The sequence below is a fragment of the Falco peregrinus genome, chromosome 5, assembly GCF_023634155.1.
Source record: "Falco peregrinus isolate bFalPer1 chromosome 5, bFalPer1.pri, whole genome shotgun sequence".
Lineage (NCBI taxonomy): Eukaryota > Metazoa > Chordata > Aves > Falconiformes > Falconidae > Falco > Falco peregrinus.
The window spans coordinates 66,921,296-66,936,413 of NC_073725.1; the positions used below are offsets into that span (position 1 = coordinate 66,921,296).

Here is a 15,118-nt window from a genome sequence, read left to right on the forward strand (position 1 = left end):
GGCTTGCTCTCCTGCGGCAAGAATGGACACGTGCTGCCTGTGAGACAGATACGAGCTGGGGGCATGTGGGGAAGGAGGATGCATAACAGAAGACATCCTCACAGGATGCAGTGACCATAACCTGTGTAACGAGTACTTGATTAATGGAAATAATAATTAAATAAAAGATAAAACCAAACCCAAAACAGTCAGGGAAGGAGCCAGCAAGACAGTGGACCCGCTGTCTGAGCAGCCAGGCTGCTGGGAGCACCCCTAAGGCAGCAGGAACTACCACCAGATCCAGGCCTGAAGTCACCCACTGTGGGTTCTTGGGGTAAGACAGGTGAAGCTGTAACAACCACAGGGGATCAGTTATAAAAAAACCCCAAAAACAAAAAACAAAAAGGGAGAATTTGGGAGAAGGAAACAACTTGAGATCTGGGATGTGAACACAGCCCCCATCCAACAAAGTTTGGCTCAGTCTTCCCCTCCCACTGCTTCCCTAGCTGGGTGGCAGAGCACAGAAACTCACCCTATCTCTCCCTTAATCTTGCATACCTGAAATAGCTTCTATGCCCTGATCCCTCCCCTCTGCTCTCCCCAGCTGGAAAGGGAGAAGCCAGGGCAGACCTCCAAGAGCTGCTCCCACCAGGGGTTGAGGTCTGAGGGCTCAGCTGGCTGGCGAATGCAGGGGCTACCAGCCAGGAGCTCCAGCTGGTAAAGGTGCAGAAACTTAATACACTTCTGAAGCATAAATTAATATAAAAGGATAAACAGAGGCACAGGAAGGCAACTGGGCGTTCAGACTGAACATCTTCACTGGGAATAGCTGACGTGAGTCCTGTGAGCTGTGACTGCTTGTCACTTCACTTCTCTTAGGACTTTTGAAGAGCCCCTGTTAAAAACAACTAAGTGGAAGAAGAAGAGATATTTAAAAGTTGGAAAAGCTGCTAAAAAAATGCTGACTAGTAGAAAAAACCTGCCATTGTATATGGTGAATCTCCAGCAGCAGGGATGTTTAGCCCCAGGAGCTGTCTACTCCTTTTTGCTCTAATTTCCAGCAGAACTAAGATGACTGTTTGCAAAGAATAATGCATTTGTCAAAGCCATCCTCTTTCCTGCACATCAGCTTCTCTAGCTTCTTAAAGACTTGAAATTACTCTTGAATTTCTTGGGAATTATTTTTCCTCCAGTGGAAAAACGCATACCCATTTAATGGAGAATGTCCCAGCCCTGATTCTCCATTGTCCCAATTATTATTGTTTGCAAAAGTGCTTTGTTTTAACAGTGCTACGCACTCGCTTTATATTGGCATAAATGGGTGTAGGAGGTGCAGGGAATGAAGCGAAACCGTCAGGTCAAAATTCACTTTCAAAACATGAAAAATCCTCCCTCAGCTGAGCCTGAAAAATAGTTTCATCATATCTAGCCTTGCAAGGCAGTTTTTCACAAGTTCCTCTGAACGCATGTTATAAATCCGTTGTCCCTCTTGGGGAAACTGGGGCAAAAATCACTTTTCTCAGGAGAGCCAGGAGACTGCAGCAGACCTGGGAACAAGACGTTTATCTAAAGCACATCACATTGCTTGAGGTCACCTTACTCTGCCTCCTAGGTGAGACCGTGAAGCTCGCTGGAGCAGGGACTTCATATTCTGCATTTCCAGCAATATGCAAGATTATCTGTACTTCGGGGTGATCATGGGCCCCTGGGCTCCTTGGCACATCCCAGCCTCCCTCCATGCCCATGGGGAGGGTGGGGGTGGCTCCAGGCTCTGGGCGGCAGGGGAGGCCAGCCTGGTGGGTGCTTTTAAATCAACTCCACGCTCACCAATGCAAACAATAAATCCTGGTTATCACTGGAAGAGGGATTCAGTCACTGTCAACTTGCTGTGGTGCCCTGGGCTTCCTTACCCCCTTTTCAATGGTGTTGGTCTGGCATATGGTCCCTTCAGCAGCAGGGATGCTGTTGGTTATGCAGCGGTTGCTTTTACTCAGACACCATAACTCACTGCAGACTTCCTGGAAAGAGAGAGATTTTGGGGGAGAGAGGGGGAGGGAGGAAGAAAGAGACAAAGAAACAAAGCTGAGATTAGGATTTGCTTGTGCTTGGGGCTGCGAGGCTGGGGCAGCAGCACACCAGTGCACTTAAGAAGCACCAGCTGAGCTGGGACACAGGGACAGGAGTATTTTCAGCACGGTGGGGGAAAATGAGATCACATCTTGCAAGGTGTTGCTAGCTGCAGTCACCCTAAGGCCAGCTCACCCCCTTCTCTGGACTAGGCTTAAGCACTTCTGAGGCTGGGGATCTCTGGAGCTCCCCTGCCAGCCCACACAGCCCAGCCTGGTCTTTGTGCCACAGAGGACACATCTGCTTGGACATCCCAGTGTGAGGCCCGAGCTAATCCCACTGTGCTCCACCTTTCCCCTCATCCCAGGGCTGAGGGTTGGTCTCTTTTTTGGGTCTGTGCAGTGGAGGCTGAGCACAAGGGCCCACTCCTAGCACCTGCCATGAACCTCCCTATGCCATGTGGGTCCAGACCTGCCACACGGATCCAGATCTGCCTCTGTGGGAAGCTGGGACTCCCCAGGAGCATCAGCACAGCACACCTGTCATCTCCTGCTACAGGAGTGCACTGCAGGTCACAGCGAGACTACCTCGTGTACTGGCAATGTCCAACCAGCCTAACAGTCCTAAAGGGAAGACTCCTCTGGAAGATTTTAGAGCCATTGTTAGAGCGATCAAAATAATGCCAGACAGCAAACTAGCCCTTGAGCAGCTTCAGAAGTCTCTACTAGGTGCAGTTGGGTCCATTGAGTGATACTAGGTTGAGGACTTCAGACCTCTTTCCAGGAGGTTTCCTGAGATGCAGATCCTGAGCTTCAGCCCATCCTGACCTCTCACGAGTGCCAGTAAACAAAAAGCTTCCCTTGGCTGTTCCAGAACCCACCCAAAAGTTAGATCCATGACAGAGACTCGGCAAAGTTGTCACCGCTGCTAAATCTGGCAGTCCAGGCCCTTTGAACCTGCTTTGCCACTAAATCAACCAGGCTGGACTTGCAAACTGCAAAGCAGCACCTAAAATCCAGAGCCAGTTTCCTGCCAGGTCACCATCCTGCTCCTATTGCTACTGAAAAGCCTACGGAAAACGCTGCTGTTTCAGAGACCAGCCTGCCCCGACTTAGGTTATACCTGAAAGCATTGCACAGGTTCACACTGTCAGCAACAGAAACTGTCTCGAGATGTGACAGCAGAACCCCAACAGCCACGGCTGCTGCTGCTGTGCTTCAAGCACATGCCAGCACCACTGTCAGCGCACACCAATGCCACAGCACGGGCTGAAGGACCTGCCGTGCTCCGTGCTGCATGCTCCGGTGTGGAACAGTGACTGCTTGGCCTCATGCCTGCCCCTAAGGCAGCATGACCTGCATGAGAGCTCCGGTGGGCTGCCTGCCTGCAGTCAAGTATCAGCCTGTTCATTGTCTCTGGGCTTGGTTCAGCCTTCCAGCAAGGCATTCCTCCACCCCGCCAAGGGCTGTGCTCTGAACAGTAACCGATACCCCCGCAGGACAAACTGACTCAACGACTGGGAATCCTCTGTGCTGGTACCAAAAGGGGTGAAAAGATGAGCCTGGGATTTCTCTGCTTCCCTCCTGTTCATGGAGTTGTGACAGCAGAGTGTCACAGGGCAAGCTGGCAAAGGAAAATACTGCAGAGTCTGTGCCGAGGACTGCAGCTCCAAGACAAAGGGATTTTGGTTCCCAACTCCTTCGCCAAAGCCCACCTACAGCTGGCTTTAAGCAGTGAAAGAAGAAAGTCTCTCCCATCTTCAGAAGGCGTCTACACCTCCATACTGCTCTTGCAGAAGTAGGAGCTCCTGTACAGTCTCCTCTCTGTGTTACCAAGGGAGAGGACTTTCCAGCTTCAACCACTGAGGTGTGTTTGCTCTGTCCTTGTGATACCTACTCATCACCCGCTGTGCCGGCATGGAGGAAGGGATGCTGCTGCGCTGGCGCTGTCACCCTGCAGTTTGTTTACATGGGGCACAGGATGGGTGGGCTTCCACATTTACCCAGATTTATCTGCATGCACTGGAGCCCTTACACCCTTTGGGTATCTCTCCCAAACCGCAGGCAAGACAGGCTGGGCTAGAAGGTCATCACAAGGACATCTTGTGCTTTTGTCATCCTTGTATATATACAGGAAGTGTCTGCCTAAGTTAAAAATTAGCTGGGAAACAGGCATGTAAACGTGGAAAGTTTCCATTCCACCGCCTCTGGCTCCGCTGAGGAGGGGTGCAGAGTGCACTCAGCACCACCTGACAACAGATACCACAACCAGGTTATCTGGATCCAGACTTCTCCTGCTGCTGCCCTGGGCACCTCATAAGACTGCATCTGCCCCATGTCCAGCGGGCTCTGGGCCCCTGGGCCATGTCAAAAGACAGCACTGGATCAGGGAGAGACAAACTTTGCCCTTTGTTCACCAAGATGAGCTGGTGAGATCACCAGGAGGTGGTTTAGTGTTTAACCATACCAAATAGATGAACACTCAGCGTGACAGGCTGGTTTACATTGGGTCACTTCAATGGCAGCATTGTGCTTGTATTTACACGCTTGCAAGAGAAACTAAACCCTGACCTGATATCAGATAAACCCTGACCTGATATCAGATCACAGAAAGCCGTGTAAATATGTGAAACCTTTCCAGGGCTTGGACTGGGGTGAGTACATGTACATGTGTGTCCGTCAGACAACACAACTGTCTGTGTATCTCAGTGCTGGCTCCTCTGTTTTATCAGTGGCAAAATGGATGCATTAAGGAGTTTAATTAGCCCTTCAGTGCAGACACTTCCTCCTCACCACTGTGCTCAGATAGTTGGCGATGTCCAGCACCTTAAGAACAGCAAAATGTCAGGCTGAGATCCAGGAATACTCTTTCCCCCTGAAACAACCTCTCCTTTCAGTGGTTTCCTGGATTCAGAGGTCAGAGGATGGCAGTGTGATGGCAGGGGTGGCTTGGGTGGGCAGCTGTCCCTCAGACGTACCTACGGCACATCGTCCCCACCTCAACCTGGAAGAAAGCTGTTTCTCCTCCTAGGTTTGTGCGAGCAGCATAATGATTTCTAGTAAGGTTTATGAAAAATATGTCTGCATACAAAGCCCCGATGCGAGGGGCGTTTGGATGAGGGGACTGCGGCTTCACTTTTAGCTGCAGCCCTTGGGGACCCGCAGCAGCCAAGGTATCAGGCAAAGGCAAGAGATCTCTTCCCATGCGACTAACCGGACAGAAACTGAGCTGGGGTCAACCTTTGTGGATAGGTAACAGCCTCCTCTGTCCTCTCACAGGGAAGCAAGGCAAAAAGCTCACAGGGAACATGCCAATGCCCTTCATTTGAAGCAGAACAGCAAAGCGATGTGGGCAGCAGAGGAACAGCCCCACGGCCCTTTGCCCTTGTAGGTCCCATCCTCCACCCCCTGGGAACCAAATAGTAAAGCAGGAAGGCTCTCTACCCCGTATTTACACTGGCGAGATTTAACTCCGTACTGGAAACGGCACTGCTCATCTGCATCATAGGCCTGTCCCGGAGCCACCGTTGGGTAGATAAAGTCTTGCTTGGGAGGAGCGTTGTTCAGGCATAATCCCATCCCGGAGCTGGAAACAAGAGAAGAGGATCAGAGCTCAGAAAGGTTTGCAGGAGAGCATGGCGGTGGGGGACTGGCAGCAGGCACCCCCAGCTCCGCATGGGGCTGAGCTCTCACACGCTTGGCTGCTTGGGGCTGGGGGGATAACTCTACTGGCCTCCCCAGGCAAAACCACTGCTGAAAAAGTGCTCTGAAGTCTTCCCATCCTGCCCTCAGGGCTCGGAAGCACACGCTGGTTCACTAGAAGTTTTAATCTGAGGGTTTTGCAGGCTATGGCCAGCCCCTGGCTGTCCCCGCAGGGTCTGGGGCCAGCAGAGTGTGCGTGGCGGCGTGTGCCCAGGACCCTCACGTGGGGGGCGGGTGGGCGGTGGGGCTGCCCCCCCCCTCCCCCCCAGCTGTAGAACCCCAGCTGAAAGCAACCGGAGATGCTGAGTGCAGAGAGCTTCTCTCTCCAAGCCCGTCCTTCTGCATGCCAGAGCTTTGTAGGAGCGTCCAAATTTCGCAAGAAACACGCCTTTCCCTCCCCCTTCCTTGCTGCTCTCCAAGCTCTCCCTAAATCAAGGCCCCTGTCACCACTCCCCCAGCCCCAAATCCTGGGGTCTTGCGTGCACCACAGCCTTGACCTGGCAGAGGCTGCTGGGGCTGTGCTGAGGACGGGGTGGTCAGCACGACCCGCCGAGAGGGCCCACATGAACTCACTGTCCTCTGCCAGCCCCGGCGAGACCTCGGGGTTACCTGAGGACAAGGCAGCCTCTGCCGCAGCGCTTTCCCGGCGCTGTCCATGCAACATGCCTTGCTGTGGTGCGCGTCCAGGGGTCAAGAGCGAGGGGGACAGGTTTTGCCGTGGCCAAACGTGAGCTGCCAGATGTGGGATTTGGTGATGAGCCATGTGGTTTTGGCCACGCTTTGCGGGACACGGGGGCAGGCAGCAGCCTCTCGGAGAGGCTTACCTTCGCTGCTCCTCTCGCAGCACTACAACAGCACCATCACCAGTAGAGGTCTGGTATTCAGACTCCCTGGGGACTTCTCTCCACAGTGACCCCACATATTTGCTTCTTCCAATCATGTCTCAAGTCCTACCCACTCCTTCTATTAGGTAGTGCCCATATCCTACTAAAATCCTCACCAAAATTGATCCTGCCTGCTCATTTTAGATAGAACTCTAGGGATTGCCTGAACCCTGGCTGAGAAGCTTTCAGGCTGCAGAGGCATGACTCGGGCAAGGTGACAATATCAAAACTCTGGACTTATGAGCCTAAATCCCTTCTCCTGAATCCTAAACGTGCTTCAGAAAAAAATTGTGAAAAACCTTTCTCCTACATTGCTTATTCACACCTGAAAACTCTCCTCCTGTGTCTGGAGAAGCTGCCTACACCATGCAGACCCAGTCCTGTCTCCAGATCCTCCTTCCCCACCACATCAACCCTTCTCGGCAATTCCTGACTGAACCTCAGAAACATTCAAATGCCTCCAGAAGCTATTGATCTATTTGTGAAGTTTCTGGAAGTGGAAAACCTAAATAAAGGTCTCACCGCAGGAAGGTAAATGGGGTTATTATCTTCAGCAGGCAAGGAAACCATGGAAAAGTCAAAAGGAAGGGAAGCACATGCCCCTTGGGATAGGATGAGGTGCTGGGAGAGAAGACAGAAAGTGCATGGGCTGTGTGCTTTGTGGGCTTTTCTTTGGCTTTACCCACTCCTCACAAGTGACTGTGAGAGGCTGGATGTGTATACTGGTTGTGAGGTAGAAGGAAGGGCAAGGTGAGATGAATTTCTTACTCCAGGAAACTGGTGATGTAATCCCTGCTGCATGTAGACCATACAAATGGGTTGGTCTTCATGGTGATGTGAGCAGCCATGAGCTTGGCTGTTTCTTGTCCACGGGAGCCGCAGCTGTTGCCAACCCCATCGTGATTCATGCCAAACCTAGAAAGCGTCACCAAGGCAATTAGAGATGATCAGCTGCTGCAGCTTCAACACATCTGGATCATCTGCAGGAAGGATTTTTCAGCTCCTGGTGGCAGGAACAAACCAGCAGGGGCCCTTCCCTGTGACGGCCAATCCCAGGGACTCTTCTAGCCCAGTACTCACGTGTGGCCGATCTCGTGGGCAATGGTGAAGGCTGTGGCCAAGCCAATGTCCTCATTGATGCTGCAGCTTCGTTCTCGTTCGCACATCCCGCCAACGGGGGCCAGGCCTAGGGAAGCCAGATAGAGCTGTCACGTAGGGTCAGGGTCAGTACAAAGCATCTGTAGGGGATACGGGTGGTATTTGAGGACTATCTGATGTGCTTCACACTCACGAACACCGAGCATAGCCTGCTGTCAGTATGTTCATTCCCACCAGTTGCTTTGGGATGGACCTCTTATGGGCTGTGGGCTGTGGGCATATGGTCACTCAAGCACCGTCAACTATATTAACAACGACAGGCTCAGAAATGCTAGGAATGGGTCAGATTTCTCTGAATTTCATATCCAAACCCCAGACTGTGTGCAGAGGGGGGAGAAGTCCTTGTCACAACATTGGCACTGCTCGTGGGGGGAACCTGAGATCAGCTGCACCAGCACTTGGGGCATCAGAGCTTGGACAGGGCAGCTGGGACAGCTGAGCATGCCAGGATCCAACCTGGCCATCCACGCTTGGCTATGGCTGACACCACCATGATCAGGAATCCAGCCTGACTCCATCTGCAGGGCTGGATCATGTGGAAATTCCCTCTGGATCATGGCAACAGATTCCCCAACCCTCTGCCCACACCCTGCCCTACCACTGCAGGCTGTGCCCACTGCACCAGGCCAGGGAAGGAAAGGAACAAACCAAGCCATCATGGCACCTCCAGCCTCAACTCCCCTCCCAGGCACCTCATCTGCAGCCAGGTCAGACATCCACCAACTTTTCCTTTTTAACTGCAGTGATTCAGAGCAGTAATCCCTCCCTGACTGCTTAGTCTAGACCAGGGCAAGACAAATTAGGAGCTACAGCCAGAGAGAGCTGCAGGGTCTGTCTGCGTCTAGCAGTTTAAATAAAGAACTCCCTTTATAGTCATCACAAAATAGTCTTATTTCTCTCTGTTAAGCCAGGAATACTCCACTAGGCTATGGACCAGCCCTAGATGCGAGTGGTTCTTAATCATCAGGCTGGACCTGACCCAGGGATATAACGGAGAAGCGTTCCAGAGCCCATCCGTCCTCCGGGTTGCTGCTTTTAGTGTTTACAGAAGGAGGCTACATAGTTGAGCAGGCTGGAAACTACTGGGCTGTTCCTGGCTCAACTGCCAGTGCTCGTGGTAGCATTGGGCAAACACTTCCCCTCAGCCCGCTCACTAGGGAAAGGGGATGGCAGAGCCCACCCTGGCCACACTCCCGAAGGCGCGTGTGCTGGTGAGAAGTGCTGCGGAAGGGGCAGCGAAATCCTACCTACCCAGGGTGCCACACGGTTTATTCTTGTAGATGCAAATGTCGTATCTGCAAAGAAGAGAAGGCAGTGTTAAGAACACTTACAATTTCCCTGGCTCCAAAACCGTGTATCTCCATTTTACTGATGTGTTCGCATCCCAAACAGCTCACGGCTCATGCAGCACTTCTGGAATGGGAAGTACCAACTGTAACAGGTAAGACACCTCCGATCCATGTTGTACAACACTCACTTTCCCCAGGCTGAGGCTCACTGTGGATTTTAAACAATAGCTCCTGTCCCTGAGCTACGGGGCAGTGCTGAGTGGGGTCAGAGGTTTGGGTTTGATGAAATGTGGTAAATCAGAAGGGACAATGCTATTCCAGCCTTAAAGCTCTCTGGATTTGGGTGGGTGTCCAGCTCTGCTCACTAGCACCCAATGCACTCCTGGGAGTTGGCCACTTCCCTCCGGGTCAGGGATCTGCCCCAGCAGCACAGCGTGGAAGGGGACAGGGCCAGCCTCTTGTCTGTAAACTCAGGTCCCTTGCAGCAAGTTGTATCAACAAAATATGTAATTCTGAAATAGTTTTTTTTTTTTTAAATAAGGAAAACATTTCAGTTTGAAAACACATTCCATTTCAAAACCCATTGTGGTTTCATTAAAATGCTAAAGTGATTTTTTATATTTCTTTTTCAGTTTACTTCCAAACAAATTCAATATGGGTTGATTCAGGATGACTCTTCCCTCTGTTCCTGGCCTCAACTTCCAGCCATTGCATCAAGGAGTCGACTGTTTGCCTATCGTTAGCTGCATACAAGGAAAAGCTAAATAAGGATAGCAAAATAAAATCTCCTCCAAACTGAAATGCAGCACCCTCGCAATGGGACACGGCAGCAGCTCCAAAAGAGACCAGCTTAGTCTAGAGACCAAATATTATCATTTAATTGCAAAGAACCACATGCCTTCCCTGCCTCTGTTCAAATACCTTCTCCAGAAGGCGAGACTCCCCACACAGGGGATAGGTCTTTGCAAAACATGGGCTGAAAGGGGCAAGACTAACACAGAAATCTGTGGAGGGCGGGCAGGTGGCGGGACCAGCAGCAACCGGGCTGGGATGCCCCAGAGTCAGATCGAGGTGGTGTTGCTCCTTAGCCCCAAGGTGCATTTCAGCCTGGGTGTGAGCTGGGCTTGGAGCACCAAGGATGCTGACTGTGGTGCAGGTTTGGGGACACCCGCACAGTGAGCAGGTCCATCTGATACTGCTCGTCCCAGTGGCCCCATGGGGACAAGACTGGGGAGAAAGCAAGCTGATAGAACACGATGGGTTAAGCGTAACATGTTCGTGGTGATGGCTCCTGTCCCTTTGGCCCCTGGTGCCCTCTGGAAGTGTCCAAACCTCTCACCCCCAGCAGGAAATCGAGTGAGTGAAAAACATTTGTTGCTTTGTTTCGAGTGAATACCGTTAAAGCCTTTGGAGGCTCTGGTTTGACACGTTCCTGCAAGAGAAAAAAGCCCGCAGCTCAGCAAGATGTTATCAGGAGACAGGGAATTTATTAGAGAAGGGCCGGATGCACTGGTGCTGTCCAAGCCTGGCGCAGCCGCCCTGCAAGTTGCTTCGGGATAGCTCAAACATCTGGTGGGAGACCGAAGAACTCGGAACTGGCATTTGCATCCCACACGTGTGGTGGGAGGGAAGGAAAAGCAGACACCACAGCCCAGGGAGGGTGAAAAGCTGGGGCCAAGGGGCTTTTCGTTCACTCCTCCCCCAGTGCTCATGGGGTCTCATCACATAGCTCCCCAGGAGGGATGCATCAGGCAGCTCTCACAAGCTCCCTGGGAGGGATGTGCCAGGCTGCACACAGCTCCCACTGCCATCAGGAATCAGAGCAGGAGAGCTGCACATGGTGCCAACGAAACCAGCTCCCGCTTGGAGGCTCTCCTCTCCCAGGCTTTCATTTTATGACTTTCTTCCACTCAGCAAGAGGGGGGTGGAAAAAGGCACAAACAAATCTTGGGCTTCACCCCAGGCTGCTGCCCCTCTGCTCAAGCAGGGTTCATGCAGGCACTGGAGAGCCAATGTCCTGGGCAAAGCTGGCAGTACCACTGAGAGCTGCCCTTCAGCATCCCTCCCATACCCTCTGCTGCTCCAGGCTCAAGCACCCGTCTATTCTGACAGGGGTTATTTGTCCTGCACGTGAAGGTTCAGACTCCTTCACCCAGCTCTGGAGGTCTAATCCAGCATCCAGGTTAAGCTGCTGCCCTAGACTGCAAAGAGACATAGGCAGGGCAGGGACTGCTTTTGTCCTAGATGAAGTCACTACTTCAAGGGTGTCCATCAGCTACTAAGGAGAGAGTTCAGCCCCACAGGTAGGCACCTAAAATGGGGGGAGCTAAAACCCATACTGGCTGGAGGCACTCTGCCACTGTGATGATGCTCAGGTGCCACTTGTATCCTCTTTTCCATCTTTCACAGCAGGGGCAGATGGGGGTCTCTGTTTCAGCAGGATGCCTGATGCTCCACAACTCGGGATGGGCTCCCACACATGCCCAACATGGCTGTACACATTGTGCCATTGTAAATGCCCATGGCTGCAAACTAAGCTCCGTAGGAACACAACAAAGACTGAGGGAAGACACTGGAGGATGACAGCTATCTGAACTGCAATAATCCGCATCACTGCAAGGGAACGGGCGAGTGGCCAGCCTGCGGGACAGCCACTGCCAGGCAGCTTGCTAGGGAGCGTATGGGAAAGAAGCCTTGGATGAACCACTTGGACAGAGAGAAAGGACAGCTGCACAGAGGGCAGCCCCTGCGAGGACAGCGCTGCCAGGGCTGGGCTCAGCCTTACCTGGTGATCAGCACTGCAGTGTCGTGGTTGGCTATGCCATTCTCGGGGATAGCGTTCCCATTGCCGTTCCTGTTCACAATGGATTTCTGCCACTTGCAGAAGCTGTCCAGGGATTTCCCAGCATGGTGGTTGATCTCCAGTGTGGGCTGGAATGGAAGCAATATGACAGTGTGTTCCCAGGAAAGCTCTAATATGAAGGCACTGCCTATTCCCATGCCAGCAGAGCACTGACACCAGTCCAGGTGCCCCCACCTTTTCACAGAGATCATGGAAAAGCAAGACTTTAGAGGACTAAAGCTACTTAAACCTCCCTAAAGCCACCTTATCATAGGAACAGTGCTCAGAGTCTCAGCGGTTTCCCCAGCCCACAGCCTAAGCCCAGTCCCCAGCTGCCATTGAGAGGATGTGGTGCACCCAGCAGACTGCAGTGGGGGGACCTCCATGGGTGACATCCAGGGCGAACACACAGATCCACAAAGGAAGTTCAGATGCATGACAGCAGCAGCTCAGCAAAGCCCGCCTTACCTGATCCTCGGTGAGGAGAATCAGTCGGGTCACCAGGATATTGACAATATTGCCCAGACTCGAGTCCTGGAAAAGTTTGGCAACCTGACCTCCAAGAAACAAGAAAAGACGAGTCTTAAAAATGAGCTCGCTGGCTGGGTGAAACGGTGCAGTTGGTGGACCTGGCATGTGCTGGGCACTCAGTGAAGAGAAACAGCCTGGGCTGCAGGGTCTGAACACAATCCTTTTAGAAAGCAGAAATGGGTGTGGGACTTCACAATACCACTTGGATCACAGAGCCTCCTAAACCATGTTCAGACCTCAGTGTCTCCTGCTGGGAACATTCGAGCGGTGAAGCTGACATCCCACAGCACCTGCTCCTTGCCTGGAGCTCAGCTTGGGAAGCCCTGTGGTCCTGGCATTACACAGTCACAGGGATGAAGCTTTGCTGACTGCCCATTGGCAGGGAATGACACAGCATCTCTCAGAAATCTGCCGCCACACGATGGGTGTTTTACAGCAGATGACACAGTTAGAAACGGTATTGTTTTAAAATCTGGCATCTGCTTTAGAAATGCAAACAAAGCAAGCCATGAAAAGAGATCCTGCAGAGGACAGGACAAAGAGCCATCACAGAGGGGCTTTCAGCGGTTTGATGGATAACTTCCAAGCCTATCTCACCTCACAGGAGGATTCAGCACAGCCAGTTCAGGCTGTTAATGCATCTAGCCTGGTACCCTGCTGCCAGCAATGACCCAAATCTGATGCTGCAGAGGAAGCTCCTCTGCAGTAACCCAGAGACACGGGCAGCGTGGTATGGAAGAGCGAGGGTATTTCTCCCTGCCCCTCACACTGATCAGCCCCCAAGCGTGAGAGCTCACTGTCCTTATGCTTTCCCATGTGTTTCTCAGCTTGGCTGGGCCTATTTGCAATGCTAATTTGCGATGAGAGATGCTGTTCAAAGAAAGGCCTTTGTTCTCCCAGTCCAGATCTGGCCTGTAGCATGGTCAGACAGGCCAGAGTTTACCTCTCCTACAGTGCCTCCTCTATACAACAGGGAGTCCCTGCGGGGCTCCGGAGTATCGCTGCTCATGAGCGGCAGCGGCATGTCAGGATTTTTGACCCAAACATCTCGCTCTGGGGATGGGGAGAAGCTACTGCCATCTTGCAACAGATCTGATTACCCCACTGCATTCCCATCCCACTTGTCTTCTTGGAGGAAAAGCACACGGCACCCTCTGCCAAACCCAAACATTCGGGGTGACGAACAGGACTTATTCCCGCCTGCTCTCTGCTGCTGGGTGTGTGAGCCCCTGGGGTCCCCCAAGGCTCATGATGTGGTTATAACACTTACAATATTCATGATGGCCAGGATGTACTGCTCTATGTCCCGTCGCCCGTGATACCCCACCATCATTTTGTCAGCCACCACCAGGGTCTCCACATAGCGCTCGGTGCTGACAGATCTCTTCAGGGGTAGCTGGCCTCGCTGGCTGTGGTTGCCCGACGGCTTCAGAGGGGAGGGCTTCAGTGTCCGCAGCCACCAGTGTCTCCCTTTCCACGGCTTCTCATCTGAGAGGGGAAAAAGATTTTTCTGTTGCCCTCCAGCAGCAATTCAACAACATGGAGAGGTCAGGGGTGTGCAGCATGAGCTTGGTTTCAGGGAAGGAAAGGCCGTCACGAGGCTCTTTATGCACCACACATGGACCTAGCACATGCCCCCATTGCCATCGGCTGGATCTGTTTAGCAATTCCTGCTGCAGCCCAGGGATGTCCCTGCGCTCCTGCCGGCCCTGCTGGCATCCCGCTGGCCCTCCTGCCCGGGTGCTGCACGCAGAGGCGTGCACCCGTTCTGCTGCAGCAGCCCCACGTGCTTCACTGCCTCCGCGTGCGAGGCCCTGCTCTCGCCTCTGTCACAGGGAAGAGTGGTGTGGATTTAGAAACTACACAGACATCATCTGAAAATAAAGCCATTGCAGATCATTTCCTCTTTCCTTTTCCTGCCAGGACCTGAATTTAGGACTTGGCTTTTTCTCCACAGAAATGGCTGCAGCCTCCAAAGCAGCAGCAACAGCAGGTTTGTAGGACTTTGCTCCAGGCTTCAAGTGCTACTGACCTGACCCTAGAGCTGTCCCCAGCAGGGCCACCAGCTCCAAAAACCCCAGTCCAGGGACCACCACAAGGCAGGAAAGCTGACTGGGAGATGACAACCACTCTCCCGCCCTGTCAGGAAAGCTGGTCAAACCCCCCTCCTCTGCTCTAGAGCTGGATCATGACACATGCAGCAGAACTGGGAAGATGGGCAGATCACAGGCAGCCCCACAGCCCACCAGCTCCAGCCCCCCCGGCTGATCAGAGGGAGCTTGAGGGGTGCTCGGGGCCCAGCTGCACCAGACAGATCAGGATGGGTCCAGCCTGTGGGGCAAGGGGATGGGGCAGCTTTGCTGAGGCCAGCTGCACCATGATTGCTCTGAACTGTATTTGGCCTGCAGCTCCCAGTGCATGGTCGCTGCCTTCCAAGAAGCAATTAGGAACAGGCTAACTTTTGTCTGGAAGCTGGGGAATGTGGCAAAGAGTCAGCAGAAGGGGAGTCTGCTGGCGCTTTGTCCAACATGACTTTGGGAGCTGGGATGGGAGGAACTGGGCCAGGGAAGCACAGGTTGTCCCCAGAGATGCTGTTAAGTCTGGGGACATGCAGAGCAGGCTGGCAGTGCCCCAGTGTCCCCAGAGGCTCCATCCCTTCCAGCAGTG

General features: G+C 52.8%; 1 protein-coding gene across 1 annotated transcript in view; it reads right to left on the bottom strand.

Moving 5' to 3' along the window:
• ADAMTS10 (ADAM metallopeptidase with thrombospondin type 1 motif 10) overlaps positions 1 to 15,118 on the bottom strand; it is a 58,552-nt gene that overhangs the window by 18,794 nt on the left and 24,640 nt on the right. Inside the window, 8 exon segments of the mRNA XM_055806227.1 lie at positions 1,890 to 1,997; positions 5,490 to 5,631; positions 7,400 to 7,546; positions 7,712 to 7,817; positions 9,041 to 9,084; positions 11,864 to 12,009; positions 12,389 to 12,472; positions 13,722 to 13,939. Of these exon segments, the coding sequence (XP_055662202.1) occupies positions 1,890 to 1,997; positions 5,490 to 5,631; positions 7,400 to 7,546; positions 7,712 to 7,817; positions 9,041 to 9,084; positions 11,864 to 12,009; positions 12,389 to 12,472; positions 13,722 to 13,939 (995 nt within the window).